We start from the raw sequence: 17,321 nt of genomic DNA, 5'->3' as shown, positions 1-17,321 counted from the left end.
TCACTAAAAAAAAAAAGCAAGAAAAGATTTCATTGTGAACAAGATGTAAACAATGAAAAGCATAAATTGTGTTAGGCAAACGACAATGATGACTTACTGGCAATATTATCTGCTAGAATTCAGAAGAAGAAGAGTTCTAAGACTGAAGGGGAAATATCCATTGGAAGGCTTCATCGAGGAAGGAGTTAAGTTGAGCCTCGAGGGTAGAAGAGATTTGGGTTGTCAGAGAGTAGTTGATGGCCTGTGGGTTCCACCCATCTTTTTCCTAAGGAAAAATTTCATATGATTGAGTATGAAAATGAAATTGATGTCATGGCTAACATCCAGACCTAGTAGCAATAGAAAAAACTGATGGATTTTAGAGATGACAGCTTAAATCTCACCTGTTACAAGAGGCTTTTCCCAGTTGTCCCCATCCTCATCCCACCCTTGTTGTTAGTGCTTTCCCATTGAGATTACCATCCATTTATATCTATCATTCATGGGTTAGCACACAACTACCCCAAATCTTTTCTTAAGGCTTAAGCACACCAAATAGAATTCAGTATGACAATGAATGCAATAATATAAAGATTTGAAATTTCCCAACATTTAACAGAAAATAATCTAGTGCTTGTTCTACCTCCATATTTGCTGTTAGTGTGTGTGTGTGTGTGTGTGTGTGTGTGTGTATATAAAATATATGTGGGGAGAGACGCATTCACACACACACACACACACACACACACACACACACACACACACACACACACAGAAAATAGGTATATGGTTATTTGCTTGTTGTCTCCCCCATAGACTCTAAGCTTCCTGATGGCAGGAACTGCTATTAAGGGCTTAATAAATACTTGCTGAGTAACAAGATCTAGAAGAACAATGGTATTACCTGTCAGTAATGATCAATAGGAAGGAACTGTTGTTCCCGTTGGTCATATTTTTCTGCTTCAGAAGACGCTGTTTAGACTGGTTGGGGAATAAAAAAGAATGAAATACTTGACATGTTTATTCATGCCAACAGAATCTATTTTGAGATCAAGGGTGTTATGAATCAACTTATACTCATTTGTATGTATTTTGGGTGATGCCAGAGGCAACTGTGTTGCATTTGATTTGAGGGCTAGGACACCAAATTCACATTGTGCCAGTTTTGAAGGGTCTTTGTCTTATCTGGTCATTTTCTCTTTCAGACCAATGGACGTATATCTGGAAATGGAGATGTATATCAAGAAAGGCTAGCACGTTTAGAAAATGATAAAGAATCTCTGGTTCTACAGGTATTTTATTCCAAACTTTTCTTTTAGTATATTCACAAAGATGTCGTTTTAACTTAATGACAAGGCAGTTTCTAGTCTTTATATTTAGCATATATGTATACATATATATGTGTGTGTTGCATGTATGTATATAGAAAATACGCATACATGTTTAGCACATTTGTGTGTATGTTTGTATAAAGTACATATTTTAATGGCAACCCATTGAACTTCTTCAGAATGAAGGAATGAATATATATTACACACACACATTGTTTACACACAAACACACACACACATATATGCGCACACACACACGCACGCGTGTGCATGCCTTGGTATTGTGATCCAAGTAGATTTAAGTCCTATTATTTGATGTGTGAAATTAAAATTCATAGTACCTTCATTGAACTTACAGAATGTAAAACTGAATGCTCAAGGAGGAATATTTAACTATACTCTAAAAAACATACACCTAAAAACATTATGGTCTTTAATGCCATAAAATCTTTTGAAGTCTTTCTCATATTCTTCCTGAGTGGCAGGAATTTATCTAATTTGCTCATTTCACTCTTGTCAAAGGATGATTTACATAAATTCTAAAAGAATTATCAAGTCTTATATAGAAATTGTTACACATAAGTGGTTGGTAATGGCTTCTATTTTAATGGCAACCCTTTGGACTTCTTCAGAATAAAGGGATTAACAAAAGGGAATGTGTAAGTGTAGGTGATGTATACTGCTCATATCATAATGTTGAGTAAATGATATATATTTTTTAATTTTGAGAAATTAAGAGATGGATGTATATTGTTATGAATTGAATTGAGAAGTAGAGAGAAATGCACAATTCTTTTTTTCTTATGCCTGTATTTTATATTTTCAGGTAAGCGTATTAACAGATCAGGTGGAAGCTCAGGGAGAAAAGATTCGTGATTTGGAGTTTTGTCTTGAAGAGCACAGAGAGAAATTAAATGCTACGGAAGAAATGTTACAGCAGGTATGGAGAGAGAATTAACCACTAACAGAAGATTTTCTGCTCACTGTGGGGAGGTGATTAATCTGTTGTATTGTTGGGTCCGTTGGTGCACCAAATTCTATTTGGTGAGCTTCAGTTTGCCTGGTAAATCTTGGTAAAAGATTTGGAGTAGTTGTATGCCAGCCCATGAGCAAGTGAAGAAAGAGAATCCTGTTTGGAAAATTCTGATTTGTGCATATACTTTGTTTCCTAAATTTTCGGATTATTTTCCTATATGGGAATTTTTAAAAATCCATTTTGACATTATGATCTTATACATTATCATCTGCCAGATCTTTGCTGCTTTTCCAGAGGTTAAAACAATAGCAGCCCATCTTCAGAAAAGAACTTTAGAAGACTAAGTGGAGGGAGAGGTTTAGGTCAATCTTCAGCAACAAGCAAGGAGGGGAATCGCATACCTCACAGCCAGCTCCTCTCATCTTTTCTTGTCTATTTTTTAGTTTAGTCTTCAGTGGTAGAGCCTCACTTGCTGTGTTTTTTTAAGGTTAGATAAGCCCTTGTAGGAGAAAGGGGTGCTTGGATTTTAGAAATTAAATCATTACTCAAAAAGTTGTCCTGATAAAGGTGCCCAACTTTACAATGTATTAGAAAAATGCTAGGGGCAGCTAGGTGGCGCAGTGGATAGAGCACCAGCCCTGGAGTCAGGAGTACCTGAGTTCAAATCTGGCCTCAGACACTTAACACTTACTAGCTGTGTGACCCTGGGCAAGTCACTTAACCCCAATTGCCTCACTAAAAAAAAAAAAGAAAAGAAAAATGCTTTATTTTGAAGCAATCTTGTATATACAACACAGAACTAAATGTAATTAATTATTAAAATGTTTCTTTCATCAGGAACTTCTGAGTAGAACATCTCTAGAAACTCAGAAATTGGACCTCATGGCTGAAGTATCTAACTTAAAGCTAAAATTGACTTCTGTAGAGAAGGACAGATTAGACTACGAAGATAGGTTCAGAGACACAGAGGTGAGTGTACCGATACAATTTATTACCAATCAATTCTCCCTCCTCTCAGATGCATTGTGTATTTATTTTATTTCAAATGGAAGTTTTTATATAGGTATACCTTGTGTTAGTTGCTGAGTCACAGATTGACAGAGCTCTTAAGAGGCCTCTAGCCTTTGAGTAGAACCACACCTAAACAAGTCAGATAAGATTTTATCCTGAAGTATTAAAAAACAGAGTTGATTCCACCAGCTCTTTAGTAGGTAATAGTCACCACCAGGATATTTTTCTGTCATTGACTCAAGACTTGAGATAGACAGGTGTTCCATGTCTTTTTTTTTTTGACAATCTTCATTATCAATTTATATCTTATGAACAAAATGAAACCATTCTGGAAGGACGGCCACCAAAGAGGGTACTTGAATTCTCTTGTCTCTCTGACTTGGCTTCTCTTCTCCACCTTTCTAATTACCCTCTTTAGTTATTTGTGCACATGACACCTTGAGGGAAGAAGGAAATTACAACAAACTAGTTTATACTGGTTTATACAATGTTAGGGAACTAGGTTTCTTTTATCTCCCCCACCTCCCCTTCAATTCTGATCTCAACTAAATCCCTTACACTACTATTGCCCCATCCCACTTGGAGATGTAAATCAACTTCTCAGCATCCTTTCTATAAAACCTCCTTCATCAATCAGAAAGCTATGAGATCATTCCACAGCTCTTTCCAAGGTTAAGTAATTCCATGTCATTTAACTTTCCCCTGGAGATTTTACCTTAGAACCCTTTAGTCATTTTAGCTGCTCTCTTGTAATTCCTCATGATGTCATTATTTCACAGTCTTTAAATGTAAATTCCATTCCTTCTTTAGCTGTGGAAATATGAATCTTTGAATCCCTAGTGCCCAGTACAATGCCTTAGTAGGTGTTTCATAAAGGCTTCTTGAGTTGGTTCAGATTTTATTCCACTACATCTCCCATTATCTCTCTTTTTTTTTTCCAGTCATCTATAATGTGTTAGCTTGATTTTCTAAAACAGAACTCCAAAAAAGAGTCAACCTCTTTCTAAATTCTTATCTTCTCCTGGTCTTTCAAAATGGTTTCCTATTTTCTTCCTCCTTTTATTTCCTTCAACCCCACAGTCGTTACATAACTTAATAACAGAACTGAGCCAACAGATGGAGAAGGTGGAGGTGGAACTAGCTCTCTTCCAGGAGAAGAGGTTACAATACGGGGATCAAGAGGTGACCTTTTGCATTATGCACCACAATCCCAGGCCAAGCTTAATCTCTGTGCATGACTACCACTAGATTTCCTGAGGTGCAAAATATGACTCTAACCAAATAGTCAAACTAAAATGCATTGAAAGGGCTTTCATGGGTCCAGTAAAACTCTATTGCAACATTTACACTCCTTATTTGCTTGTACGTTTGGTTGAAATTCCTTAACAGTTCTTTTCTTCTCCTCTTACTCAGCCTGTCCCTAGTCACATATGGCATGCTCTTGTCCACAGAGTCCAAATAAACCTAAACTCTTTCGAAATGTCTCAAGGAGGAATCATCACACAATTCTTACTTCAGAACATTTATTAACATATTCATGCCTAACAGTGGAGAAGTTATGATATGACATGATATGATGTATCATAATGTAACATAGCATAACATGATATAGCATAACATAATGTAACATAACATATAATAACATATAATATATAACATATCTTATTTTGAAAACTTTAATAACACATTTCTATAATGTCTTGAGGATCCCAAAGTACATGTACCTATCTTTAGATGAGCTCATTTAAGATGAAAAAATTTTCCAAATTTAAAATCAAATATAAAAAAATAAACCCCAGGGGCAGCTAGGTGGTACAGTAGATAGAGCACCAGCCCTGGAGTCAGGAGGACCTGAGTTCAAATCCGGCCTCAGACACTTAACACTTATTAGCTGTGTGACCCTGGGCAAGTCATTTAATTGCCTCACTAAAAAAATAAATAAATAAATAAATAAATAAAACAAACCCCAATACTTTCTTCCCCCCACATTAGAAGCAAAATTAGTTCTTGGACATTTTATGACTCTCAGAACAGTTTGCCCCTTGTGACCAACCACTTGGGTGGAGGCGAGATGGAAAGAGTACTGGCTCTGAAGTTTGAGGATCTAGGTTTGAATTCTAGTTCTGCCATGTTAACCATAAGCATGTGGGTAAATCATAGCAGATGGATGACCTTTATGATCCCATAATCTGAGATTCTTTTGTTTTTATTGTGCAGTTAATCTAAGAAGATTTTGCTTCTGAGTAAGGAAGAAATAGGAACATAAATATTTCAAAAACTCTTTAGAAAGTTTAGATTCTGTCAATATTTTTAGCAATGTTTTTCCTAGGATTCCTTTCTTCTTATTAGTCAGTAGCTCCACCTGTCGGACAGTGACACAAACATCAACGATTTAGATCCTCTTTGATATTAAGAGTGGAAAGGTTTACACTAACTTCCATTTATCTATTTCTTTTTAGAGAGGCAGCAGGCGAACTTCTTTCAAGAAATCAATCTTGAAGCAAGCATTTATTAGGCACTTCACTTTGAGTCAGTCTCTGTGCTGGAGTAGGGGTTGGGGGGGACACAAAAAGACAGAAATAAAATAGCCCCTACCCTCAAGGAGCATTCCTTTGAAAAGTGAATTACCTTTCCAAGGAAACAACCTGCATTTTAAGGTGCTATTTTCAGAATTAATCTAAATGTATTAGAACATATATATATTGGCTGTGATAGAAGTATTAACTACTCATTTAAGGATATATTATATAATATTATGTCTTCTTTCTTAAATTATTTGACCTCTGGTAATTTTGTCAGAGCCCTTTTGTTTCTAAGGAAGTTGCTAAAAATAGAACTCCACATAGAAATATAAATTTGGCAGCTTAATATATATATGTGTGGAGAATTTTTACAAAATGTTTATCAGGATTTTTAGAGTAAGATTTATATTTATAACTCATTAAGCACTCATACTATGTAAGGACAATTACTTTATATGACACAATATAAGACAAACAGTGTGATCACAGAATTATGCACTTTATCAAAGAATTATGCACTTTCCATTATGGATTCACAATTTATTTATGGTGTATTACTGTGTGTGACCCTGGGCAAGTCACCTAACTTATCTAGTGTCAGGCAACTCTCCGCGACTCTAAGTTGCAAAAACGTGTAGATATGCATTGGCAGAGATACCACCTTTCCTTACTGATGAAATCACAAGGCTAGCTAGCTAGTTAGCTAAGAAAGAGAGAGAGAGGAAGGAAGGAAGGAAGACAGGAAGAGAGAAAGAAAGAAAGAACGATAGAACTTGGAGCAGTTGGGGGAGAGAGGGGGTCTTTTAAAATGGATAGCAACAGCAAGGATACAAATACTTAAGGATATGTACTGACAGGCATAGTTCTCCAGGTTATCCACTTCCAGGCACAGAGTGATGCACCTAGGCATCTGTAGCCTACTTGGGAACCAGAATTCCATCAGATGGGGAAAACTTTACCTCCTTCTTGGTATTGATTTAAGTGGGATTCTTCACATTACCAAAAGCAGACCTCAGAATTTTCTAGACTGTATTGCAGTAATTTCCATGTTTCTCTAGGAGTCCCACTGCTCACCTTTTAATTTTTACCTCTGGAATGTGTAGAAAGGCCCAAACCTTCCCCATCTATCACTTTTCCTTTACCCAGGTATGCTGGGTCACTTTTACTTCTGTATCATTAGAGTCCACTCCCTCCACTGCCAAGCCCTCTTAAAGTTTCAGGGAAGTGATTTGTCCAAACTATACAGGGGGAAAGATAAACATGATGTAAGGGGGAACACGGTATCTGTAGGTATCTGTATTTCCAACTCCTAAGGAAAAAAAATAGAGGCAAAATTTTTTCTTCTTGAACTTGTACTGGCGTCTTAGTGACTAGGAATGTATTTTTATCTGGTTGGTCTTTCCACTCTACTCCATCCTCCACTCATTTGCCAAAATGATCTTCCAGAAGCCATGTCATCCTTCCCCTTATTCAGTAAACTCCAGTGGCCCCCAAATCAACTCAGAAATCCTGTTTTTAGCTTTTACGGCCCTTCCCAATTGCAGTGGCTTTTTACCTTTCCAGTCTTCTTGTCATTTGCCTTCTTCCATGTCCTCTACAGTCCAGGAACACTGGCTTCCTTGCTTGCTCTCATAGCATGCTCTCTCTCTCATCTCCATGACTTTTTACTGTCTGTCCCCCATGCCTACAATGTTCTCCCTTCTTTTCTGGCTCCTGACTTTGTTCAAGTGTCAGCTAAAATCTCATCAATTACAAGAAGCCTTCTCCAAAGTGCCCTCAAAACCTAATGCCTAAGGGGCAGCTAGGTGGCACAGTGGATAGAGCACTGGCCCTGGATTCAGGAGGACCTGAGTTCAAATCCGACCTCAGACACCTGACACTTACTAGCTGTATGACCCTGGGCAAGTCACTTAACCCTAATTGCTTCACCAAAAAAACAAAAACAAAAACTTAATGCCTTCCCTCTGAGATTACATATTATTTCCCTCCTATCTTTCACAGGTGCTTGAATGTTGTCTACCCCATTAGAATATGAGCTCCACTTGGGCAGGAACTATATCCCCATTGCTTAGCACAGTGCCTGACTTGACTTAAGGACTCACCATCCACCTCTTCATGCCTATGATTTGTATTGAGGACTGAGCAGGAAAGTCACTTAGTAGATTGATGAGAACAGACACACACTTCACAAGAAGTGCGGGCTAAGATCAGAACCAGCAAACAATAGAAGTCTATTCTATTGCTCAGTCAGGCTTGCTGCCTGAAGGCCAAATGAAATTAAATGCAAGGTGATGTTATGGAATTTAGTCTACTCCTACACAGGTGAAATTCATTCCAAGGAATGAATCAAGATCAGAAGAAACAGAAGTAAGATGACTGTAAAGGAGAGGTATCAGTGCCTCTATGGTAGTTACAGCCAAGTGGTCACAATGTTGTCGTTCCCTGAGAAATTACCAGTGCTGTTTGTCAGAGGACAAAGTGTCAGCTTTCACTGTTCCTGAGCTCTGTGAATTCTGTGGGGAATGTGACAGTACTGGTAGTGGCAACTATCACTTCATCAGGGACAAAAGGATAAAATGATCCTTTGCCCAGTAGTGCTTGGCATCCATGGCCAGAGTGAAGAAGCTTGCAACGAGGCACAGAAATGGTGTCGGTGAGTTTGTTCACAGCATTATTTCATTCTGCCAAAAGACTGTCTGGGCACTGAGGAGCACTAACATGGCCCCCTAAAATGAGCCCCATTGATGGTCTAGTTCTCAACCACTGTGCAAGACCCATAGCAACAGTCCAGGAGTCTCCATAAATGTTGATTTTCTCTTTTCCCTTATTTAAGGCAGAGTCACGGGCCCAGGATTGCCCAGGGACCTCATCCCTTAGTGACTCACTGGAAACTGTGTTAAGCATGGTGGAGGTGGAGGATCATAAGGTTGTCTGAAATGTTCAAATTCCATTGTTTCTGCGTATAAATGAGGGTAAGGACACCAGATAGATAATATGGGTCCTCCAAAATCTTACAAAGGAACTAAGCACTCACCTACTTTATTGATTGGAAAACCCATTGACAGGCCTTTTATCTCCCATCATGTTGGGCATATGCTGAGTGTGCCTCATCTACCACATCCCCATCTTGTCAGGCTAGACCACCTCAGAAGGCTGCACCTCTCAGGTATTAATTTTGTTATTAATCATGAAAGACTAGGAGGAAATATATTCATTTGTTATTCAGGAATGCCTGACAAAGAAAGGGATAATTACCCTGTATTCATCTTTTATATTTTAGCAATTTTAGTTGTATTAAAGTCTTTAACTTTTTTTAACTGAGGGAAGATTTTCCCTCATATAACTAGTACTGTAGAACAATATTTGATTAAGAAATAGGACTGAAAATAACCTTATAATAGTAACTAGTATTCCAGAAACATATGCTGCCTTACTTCAAAAGACTACAAATCAAATATTATTCAAAAGATGGAGAAACTAGTTTTTGTTTAATTTACTTTTGTGAAATTTAAGAAATCTGTAGCTATTAAGCATCAACAGTAGATACAACATGGTCTGATTCTCTGGATCTCTTCCAGAAGGAGAGGTTATGATCTGCACAAGGGTGAAATCAAGGAGCCATTAATGTAATTGTGAGCTTAACAAATAATAGATTCATTTAACTGTAACATAGTCACTTTACATTCTGGTTTGTATTTCTCTTTTGTTTTATTTTCCTGGGATTTCTTCCCCTTAATTTTTTAGCGACTACTTCAAGATTAATGACTTTCCTTCCTTCCCTCCTTTCTTTCCTTCCTTCCCTTCTTTCTTCCATCCTTCACTTACTCCCTTCCTTCTTTCTTATGATAAACTTAATAATTGTCAATAAAAAAGAATGTGGTACAATGGAAAGAGAGGATCTACATTTGGAAACAGAGGATCTAAGTTCAAACCTCAGTTCTGCCAATTTACTAGCAATGTGACCTTGGGCAAATTATTTAACCTCTTTGGGCTATTTATGTTAAATGAAGGGATTAGTTGGACTAGTTGACCTCTAAGGGCCCTTCCAATTCTAAGTCTATATTGCTAAGTTTGTGCCTGGTGATAAACATATATAACAAAGAGTCAAGATTTTAATACAAATCCTTTTGCTTTTAACAAGACAAAACAAAATGAATTAATAAATGCCTTTGTTCTTTGTCCTCTTCCTGCCTTGTTCAAAATTTTGTCACTTTTGACCTTGTTTTTTCTTCCTTCCTTGATTGATGACTTTTCCTTTATTGCTTTTCCCATATATATATATATATATGTGTGTGTGTGTATATGTATGTATGTATATTTATTTATTTATTTTTGTAACAGGGCTTAATGCAGGAAATTAATGATTTGAGATTAAGAGTTGGTGAAATGGACAGTGAGAGACTTCAATATGAGAAAAAGCTTAAATCTACCAAAGTAAGTGGCTCTTACTTGTTGTACACAGTCCTAAAATGTGTCAATTCAGATTTCACCTCTTCCCAATAATATAAAAATAATGGGTGATGAAGAATAACATATATGAAAAAAGAGAGTTCCCTCAAATGGGAACCTCCTTTATAGATCCCCCTGTGGTCCCAAAGGAAAATCAGAATCTGATTTATCACAGAAATCTTAACTTGTCATTTCTCTGATTATCTAACCTCCTTGTAAACTCTTAGCTACTTAGCTTTGTTTTTTTTTTCTATCTTTAGTTTTCTTTCACTGCTCTATCTCTGTTACCAGTCTTTAATGGCCAAACTTTCTAGCATGAAAATCAAGGTGGGGCAGATGCAGTATGAAAAGCAGCGGCTGGAACAAAAATGCCAGACATTAAAGGTGGAGTAGACGATGGATGGTTGGACCTTTATGTTTCCCGTTACACTGTGTTTATGTCTCCATGTGACTGGCATGCTCTCTAACGTGCATTAATTTTTCTTTGTGCCATGTAGCCTGATTATTTTTAAAGTCATAAACTATATATTAAAACATCCTTAAGCATGATCATATCCTACCTTTTTCAGAAAATTTTTGGAACAAAAATTAAGGCAACAACATACAAGTGAACAGTGTAGGGGGAGAGGAAAATTTATTTGAAAGTTAAATCTAACTTAAACATGGATTAGACCTGACTTCTACTTATTAGTTTTTTAAGCAATAAAATTTTACCTTCCAAAGAAGTTAATTTCATCTTCATAGTAAACCGTATTTATTTCTACCATCTGTACATCTTGTTGAAAGAGGATAGTGGGGAAATGCAGTGAGGGTGATGGAAAGTTAGATGCTCTTGGTCTGGCATAATTATTATTTCATACAACAGGGAGAATAGTACTACTTTCCACTCTCTTTTAAACACTTTTTTTCTCTGCTCTTTTTATTGCCTTTAATAAATTTTTTAAAAAAATTTAAAATAGGACCTTCTTTGAGGGGCTCCAAATATCTTCTTTAATCTTGATTATATGGGGAGTATCACATTAAATATCCACCTGCTGGTGTACTAAAAAAAAAGCATTATCCTATCAAGAGGTTTGTTTGTTATTGCTGTTTTACATGATGAAGATAAAAGTTATATTTCTTAGGGTTAGACAGGCTTCACTCTCTGAGTTTAAATCTCTTAAAAAACAAACCCAAGGGGGCAGCTAAGCTAGGTGGTGCAGTGGATAAAGCACCAGCCCTGGATTCAGGAGTACCTGAATTCAAATCCGGCCTCAGACACTTGACATTTACTAGCTGTGTGACCCTGGGCAAGTCACTTAACCTCCATTGCCCTGCCAAAAACAAACAACCCCAAAACAGTCTTAGAATTAATAGAGCTTAAAAGATTTCCCCTAAAATGCTGTACAATGAAAAAAATGAAGCAACTGATATTAAGCTTGATAACTGACCATTTGCTAAATGTTAGCCATTATTTTAACCTTTTTTAAAAAAAATACATTTTATTGACATTTTTTACATTGCCTAAGTTTCTTCAAGTATCCCTGTATCTTCTCCCTTCCCAAGAGTCATTCCATATAACAAAAAGTATTTTTAAAGAGGGAAAATAAAAGAAAAATCAGCACATGGTCAATGCATCAAAAAATTTTTGAAGATATATGCAGTGTTCCATATTATTATTAATTAGTGCATTTTTCCATTGTTACCTTGGCTTTTTTTCATTTGCTTTGGTTATAAGTGTTTGATGAAGCTGGCCTGATGTGTGAAAGAGCTGTAAAAGTATGGATGCTTTCTTATTCTGATGAGTTGTTAGCATTAGCATCTTTCTATTATATTTTGCTTTCTTGACTTAAAACATCCAATCCATTTATTTTTTCTTACAACTTTGCTGCCAAAATATATGCAATGAGCCCATTATCCAGTATAAGATTCAAACTTTGGAGAAGCCTGACCTATCACTTTCTCCTACTTCCATTTGATAGCCTACTTTCTGGCATCATTTAATAGAATTGTAGCTATATTATCTTCGATTGGTCATGCTTTCATTGGCCTATCTTTCATGTATTTGGCTGATTTCTGAGGTTTGACTCTAAATTCTTGGAAAGTTTTTGTTTGACCAAAATATTAAAATAGGTGTGGTGTATATTTTTAAACGACAAAAGTATTTCTAACAAGTTATTCTGTATTCTATTCAGGATGAACTTACATCTTTAAAAGAACAGCTGGAAGAAAAAGAATCTGAAGTAAAAAGATTACAAGAGAAACTGGTTTGCAAAATGAAAGGAGAAGGAATTGAAGTGATTGATAGAGGTGAGGATGAGTACTTTTAGAACAGAGGCAAGAAGAGACCTCCAGGGGTCATACATACATACATACATACATACATACATACATATATTGCTTTTTCCATGTGTGTGTGTGTGTGTGTGTGTGTGTGTGTGTCCTATAGTGAAATCCTTCAAGATATAGAAAGCCAGCGAATGCCAGAAAATGTTTAACAACTGGCTCTTATCAAAAAACAAAACAAAACAAAAAAGAAAAACCTGGCTCTTCATTAAAAAAAAAATACCCACAACACACTTCTAAGTTTAATTTGCATTAATGTTTTCTCCATCACTTTAAAATTAGATTACCCCTAGCCCCCAAAATAATAATCAAACCCTGATTTTTAGCATTTGCCAATTCCTGAGGTTTATATGCTTAATTTCACAATTGGCTCCCAGTACAATAGTATAAACTGACTCTAGAATAGCCCAGTATAACTATAAATTTAGGAGAAAAAAGCCAGTTGCTTCTCTTAGTAGTTCACTTCAATTTGACAAAGTTTGTATTTTGTTAACAGAATTATTGAACTAGTAAATTCCTATGATTAGTGAATACATAATACAAAATAGTGTTGAAGGGTAAAAGACCATTATCATGCCCCACTCTGCATGGCATGAAGAACAAGACTTGAGAAGAGGTGTGGAATCCTCTTTTCTTTGGGAAGAAGGGAGAGATGTTCTTCCTTACCCTTGATAACCCCATGAGGTACTCCTGCCTGATTGAGGACAGTCCATCATGATAGAACCAGTCTGACTTACAATAGGAGATTATTACACAAAATAATGCCTTCTAACATGAATACTGGAACATGTTCTTTGAAAGTTAGTTGGGGGCAGCTAGGTGGTGCAGTGGATAAAGCACTGGCCCTGGATTCAGGAGGACCTGAGTTTAAACCTGGCCTCAGACACTTGACACTTACTAGCTGTGTGACCCTGGGCAAGTCACTTAACCCTCATTGCTCTGCCCCCACCCCCCAAAGTTGGTAATGCACGTGTGTGAGAATTATCAAGTTGAATATTCAATTAATCAAACCATCCCATTTTCCAACTTTTATTGTAAAATGTCAGTTTACTATATTTTTTATTGTGACTTGTATAGAGTTGAATGTTCCTACGGGATGGAGATACATACACATACATACATGTATATGTGTATGTGTGTATATATATATATGCAGTGTTCATTCCAGTTCTAAAAATTTGGCAGTCATGAAATGTTAGAACTTTAGATGTTGTCATAGAACCCTTTCATCATATATATGAAGAAACAAGTTAGTGGAAGAGCCAGAAGTCTTGATTTCCAAAGCCAATAGTTTTTTAACTGTGATCCATTAAATGGTATTTTGGCTATAGCAGGACTGAAGTGCTAACAGAACGGACCCATGGGCTAGAATCTTTTAGGAAGTTAGTTTGATTGAATTTAGTGTCATGTTTTTGATACTCTTTAGAAACTGGTAATGATCACAAAATAGAAAAGGCTAAAAATATAATTTCCTATTATAACTTAAGCTAACTTCCAATCCACTGGGTTTTCCTGCACAGATGAAAACTGTAAAAAGAAGCTCAAAGAAAAAAGTAAGGTTTTTGGAATCTTTACATCAACATTTACCCATTTCAGAAGTGTGATCCATGTAACTTTGCATGTGTATTAAAATGTTGCTTTTTCCAAACCTGTCAAGTTGCTTCATCGATAAGCTTCATAGCATTAAACAAAACAGAAGATAGAGAATTATAATTGTACATTCAGGTTCATCTTTTGTTCTAGCACCAAGAGTGTGCCTTTCACAGTGAACCACCACCACAGTAGTGGAAAGGAAAAAAAGTCTTCAATTGGTACTTCTGTTGGAAGGCTCTCACATTTTCATGCTGCCTTCAGGCTTTATCACACTACAGAGATCTGAATACCATTCCCTCTGCCTCATACATAGGACTCCCTTAATGCTTGGAGAATTAAGATGTAAAGAATTCCATCTTTCTACTAAAGTTTAGAATAACTCATTTATACAACACTTTAAGGTTTACATAGTAGATTATTAACCCTATTTTATAGAGAAGGCAACTGAAGTCCAAAGAGGTTGTTGGTTCTTAAGCTCTATCTCCTAACTCAAAACCCAGAACTCTTTCTGGTACTGCTGCCCATAACATAGTAAATTACACTTGACTTAAAAATTTAGTATCGGAAAAAGAAAGCCTTTTAAGTGCTTACCTCATATCCCCTCATCAGTACACAAGAACAGTATAATCCCTTGGCAGTATTAGGGTTGTATGTATAAGGAAGGATGCTTCAAATAAAAGCAGAATGATAGGACTAGGTTTAGGGACTAGATAAAGACTGGACCAGGAATGTCATTGATATAGGGAACTCACAGATGAAGAGCCTTTACTAATTCAGGTGGATGGCTCATCTTGCAAGACTGACTAGAGCCTTGAGAGAATATATGAGTTACCAAAGGTCACATAGCTAGTACAGCTCACAGGCAGGATTTGAACCTAGGTGTCCCTGGCTTCGTGGCCAGCCCCTTGGTTCATTCATTGCATTAGATTGCCTCAGGCAGAACGATATGCTGGAAAAAGTAACAAGGTTGGGGGCAGCTAAGTGGTGCACTGGATAAAGCACCAGCCCTGGATTCAGGAGTACCTGAGTTCAAATCTGGCCTCAGACACTGACACTTACTAGCTGTGTGACCCTGGGCAAGTCACTTAACCCTCATTGCCCAGCAAAAAAACCAAAAGTAACTAGGTTAGAATCAGGAGAACAGGATTCAGAGCCCAGCTATCTATCTGTGTGACTATAGTCACTCTCAGAGGATATGTTTCCTCACCTATAAAATGGGGCTAATAATACTTGCCCTTTCCTATCTCATATAGTGACTAAAAGGATGATTACAGAGTTAGGAAGACTTGGGTTCAGCTATGTGACCATGGACAAGTCTTTTAAACTCTCAGTGCCTCAGGTAGCTGAGTTACAGACCAGGTGCCAGTTTGTATTGGTGGAAGGATTTTCCATGCTAATAGTTCCCTATACCGATGAATTCAAAGGTTACACCTTTGCCCTTCCCAAAATCTATACCATTGGATTGTTGTAGAAAAAACACTTTGTAAACCTTAAAATGCTATGTCATTTTATTATTATGATAAACTTGGGTAGAAATATGGGGTGCATCTGTCCCATTTACTTAGATCCTTGTTCTATAAAAACTGTTTAAATAGTCTGGAAGTTTATAGATGAAGCAAAGTATTTATTATCTCTTCCTATGGAACATTAATAATAGCTCACCTTTTCAAGGAGTCACCATTCAGCATGTGTGTTTATCTCAATACTCACCACTACCACTGCACCAAGCTGTTGTCATTCGAACATTTGTAATGGTTATGACTAAACATCATTAGTTCTTATCTTATTCTGGACATAATCCATCACCTTCATCCATTGCCTGGTATAAATGACTTTGCTTTCTGGGGGGGTTTAAAAAATCAAGTTTTTAACTTTTTTTTTTTAAGTTTGCTTTCATTCTTCTGGGTAGATTTTTGTAGCTCTCATGTTTTAGGAGTGGTGGGAGGGGGCAAAGCTGATTGTCTTCAGTTTTGACTTTTTCAGATTTTGTTTAGCATAGTGTGTATGTGTTTGTTTGTTTTTTTTGTATTTGTGTATTTTAAGCTCAGGTTTTTTTTTTAAGTAAAAGGAATCATTTAATAGGCTTATATTACAACATTTTAATTTGAAAACTGAAGAAGTTGTATGTTTCCCATTTGCCAACAGTTCACCCATTTTCAGTATTGGTACCTAGGTTGACTCCTGGGGTGTTGTCTATTTTCAGATATCGAAGTACAGAAAATGAAAAAATCCATGGAGTCCCTGATGGCAGCCAATGAAGAAAAGGTAGCTATGTACAAAATTAAATATTCATTTGTTGCCATTACAGATGCCTCCCTTTTCAGTCAGTCATAGTATTCTCTTGTGCGAATGAATGGCAGTACGTACATACAGGAAACCTAGTCAGAGCTAATGACTGATTCCTTCTATCTCCATCTCCACAGTTTCAATTGTGGCTCTGTGAAAAAGGATGAGAAGGGGGCAGCTAGGTGGCGCAGTGGATAGAGCACCAGCCCTGGAGTCAGGAGTACCTGAGTTCAAATCCGGCCTCAGACACTTAACACTTACTAGCTGTGTGACCCTGGGCAAGTCACTTAACCCCAATTGCCTCACTAAAAAAAAAAAAAAAAAAGATGGGAAAAGAAAGTGCCAGATACACTAACTTTTATGAGTCAAACTTGGCTCTATCTCCAATCCGATACACCCATTTTTTTGAATGCAGAAAGAATTAAATTATAAAAATCTCCCTGTTATCTGAGAGTCTGAGCACAAGTAATATTTTAAAAATACAATGTGAAAAAAAATACAATGTGACATTATGCTACATTAGCATTTTGCTAGTAAGTATTGAGTTGGTCATATCCTTTTTTAGGCCTTGTTGTAATTATCTTATCAGTTCCCAATTTGTTTATTTTTCTCTTACTCCATCATATTCACAATTTTTATTCCAATGAAACAAAATGACCTATTTTTCTTCTCATGTCTATTTTTCTTCCTCCTACTCTTCTATTCTCTGCTGTTATTTTTGCTCATTGACTGAACTCATACACAATACATACATAGATATATACAGATATACATATACACTTCTTTTGTAAAAATTTAATAAGCCTTTATTGAAAAGTATGAATAACTGTCCAAGTTCAGTCCTTAATT

General features: G+C 36.6%; 1 protein-coding gene across 8 annotated transcripts in view; it reads left to right on the top strand.

Moving 5' to 3' along the window:
* Window positions 1–17,321, top strand: part of PPFIBP1 (PPFIA binding protein 1) — a 239,265-nt gene that overhangs the window by 189,918 nt on the left and 32,026 nt on the right. For 2 of the 8 annotated variants that reach the window (XM_043967884.1, XM_043967879.1), the window contains exons 5-11: window positions 1,185–1,271; window positions 2,137–2,250; window positions 3,124–3,255; window positions 10,161–10,253; window positions 12,443–12,557; window positions 14,114–14,146; window positions 16,390–16,451. In XM_043967884.1, the coding sequence (XP_043823819.1) occupies window positions 1,185–1,271; window positions 2,137–2,250; window positions 3,124–3,255; window positions 10,161–10,253; window positions 12,443–12,557; window positions 14,114–14,146; window positions 16,390–16,451 (636 nt within the window). Of the gene's footprint in view, window positions 1–1,184; window positions 1,272–2,136; window positions 2,251–3,123; window positions 3,256–10,160; window positions 10,254–10,559; window positions 10,653–12,442; window positions 12,558–14,080; window positions 14,147–16,389; window positions 16,452–17,321 lie in introns of all 8 variants that reach the window. The other 6 variants (XM_043967881.1, XM_043967878.1, XM_043967883.1 and 3 more) reach the window with 4 other exon arrangements.

This window comes from Dromiciops gliroides, chromosome 5 (genome assembly GCF_019393635.1).
Source record: "Dromiciops gliroides isolate mDroGli1 chromosome 5, mDroGli1.pri, whole genome shotgun sequence".
Classification (NCBI taxonomy): domain Eukaryota; kingdom Metazoa; phylum Chordata; class Mammalia; order Microbiotheria; family Microbiotheriidae; genus Dromiciops; species Dromiciops gliroides.
Note: the sequence above shows the minus strand (reverse complement) of the source record. Positions and strands in the feature narration are given on the sequence as shown.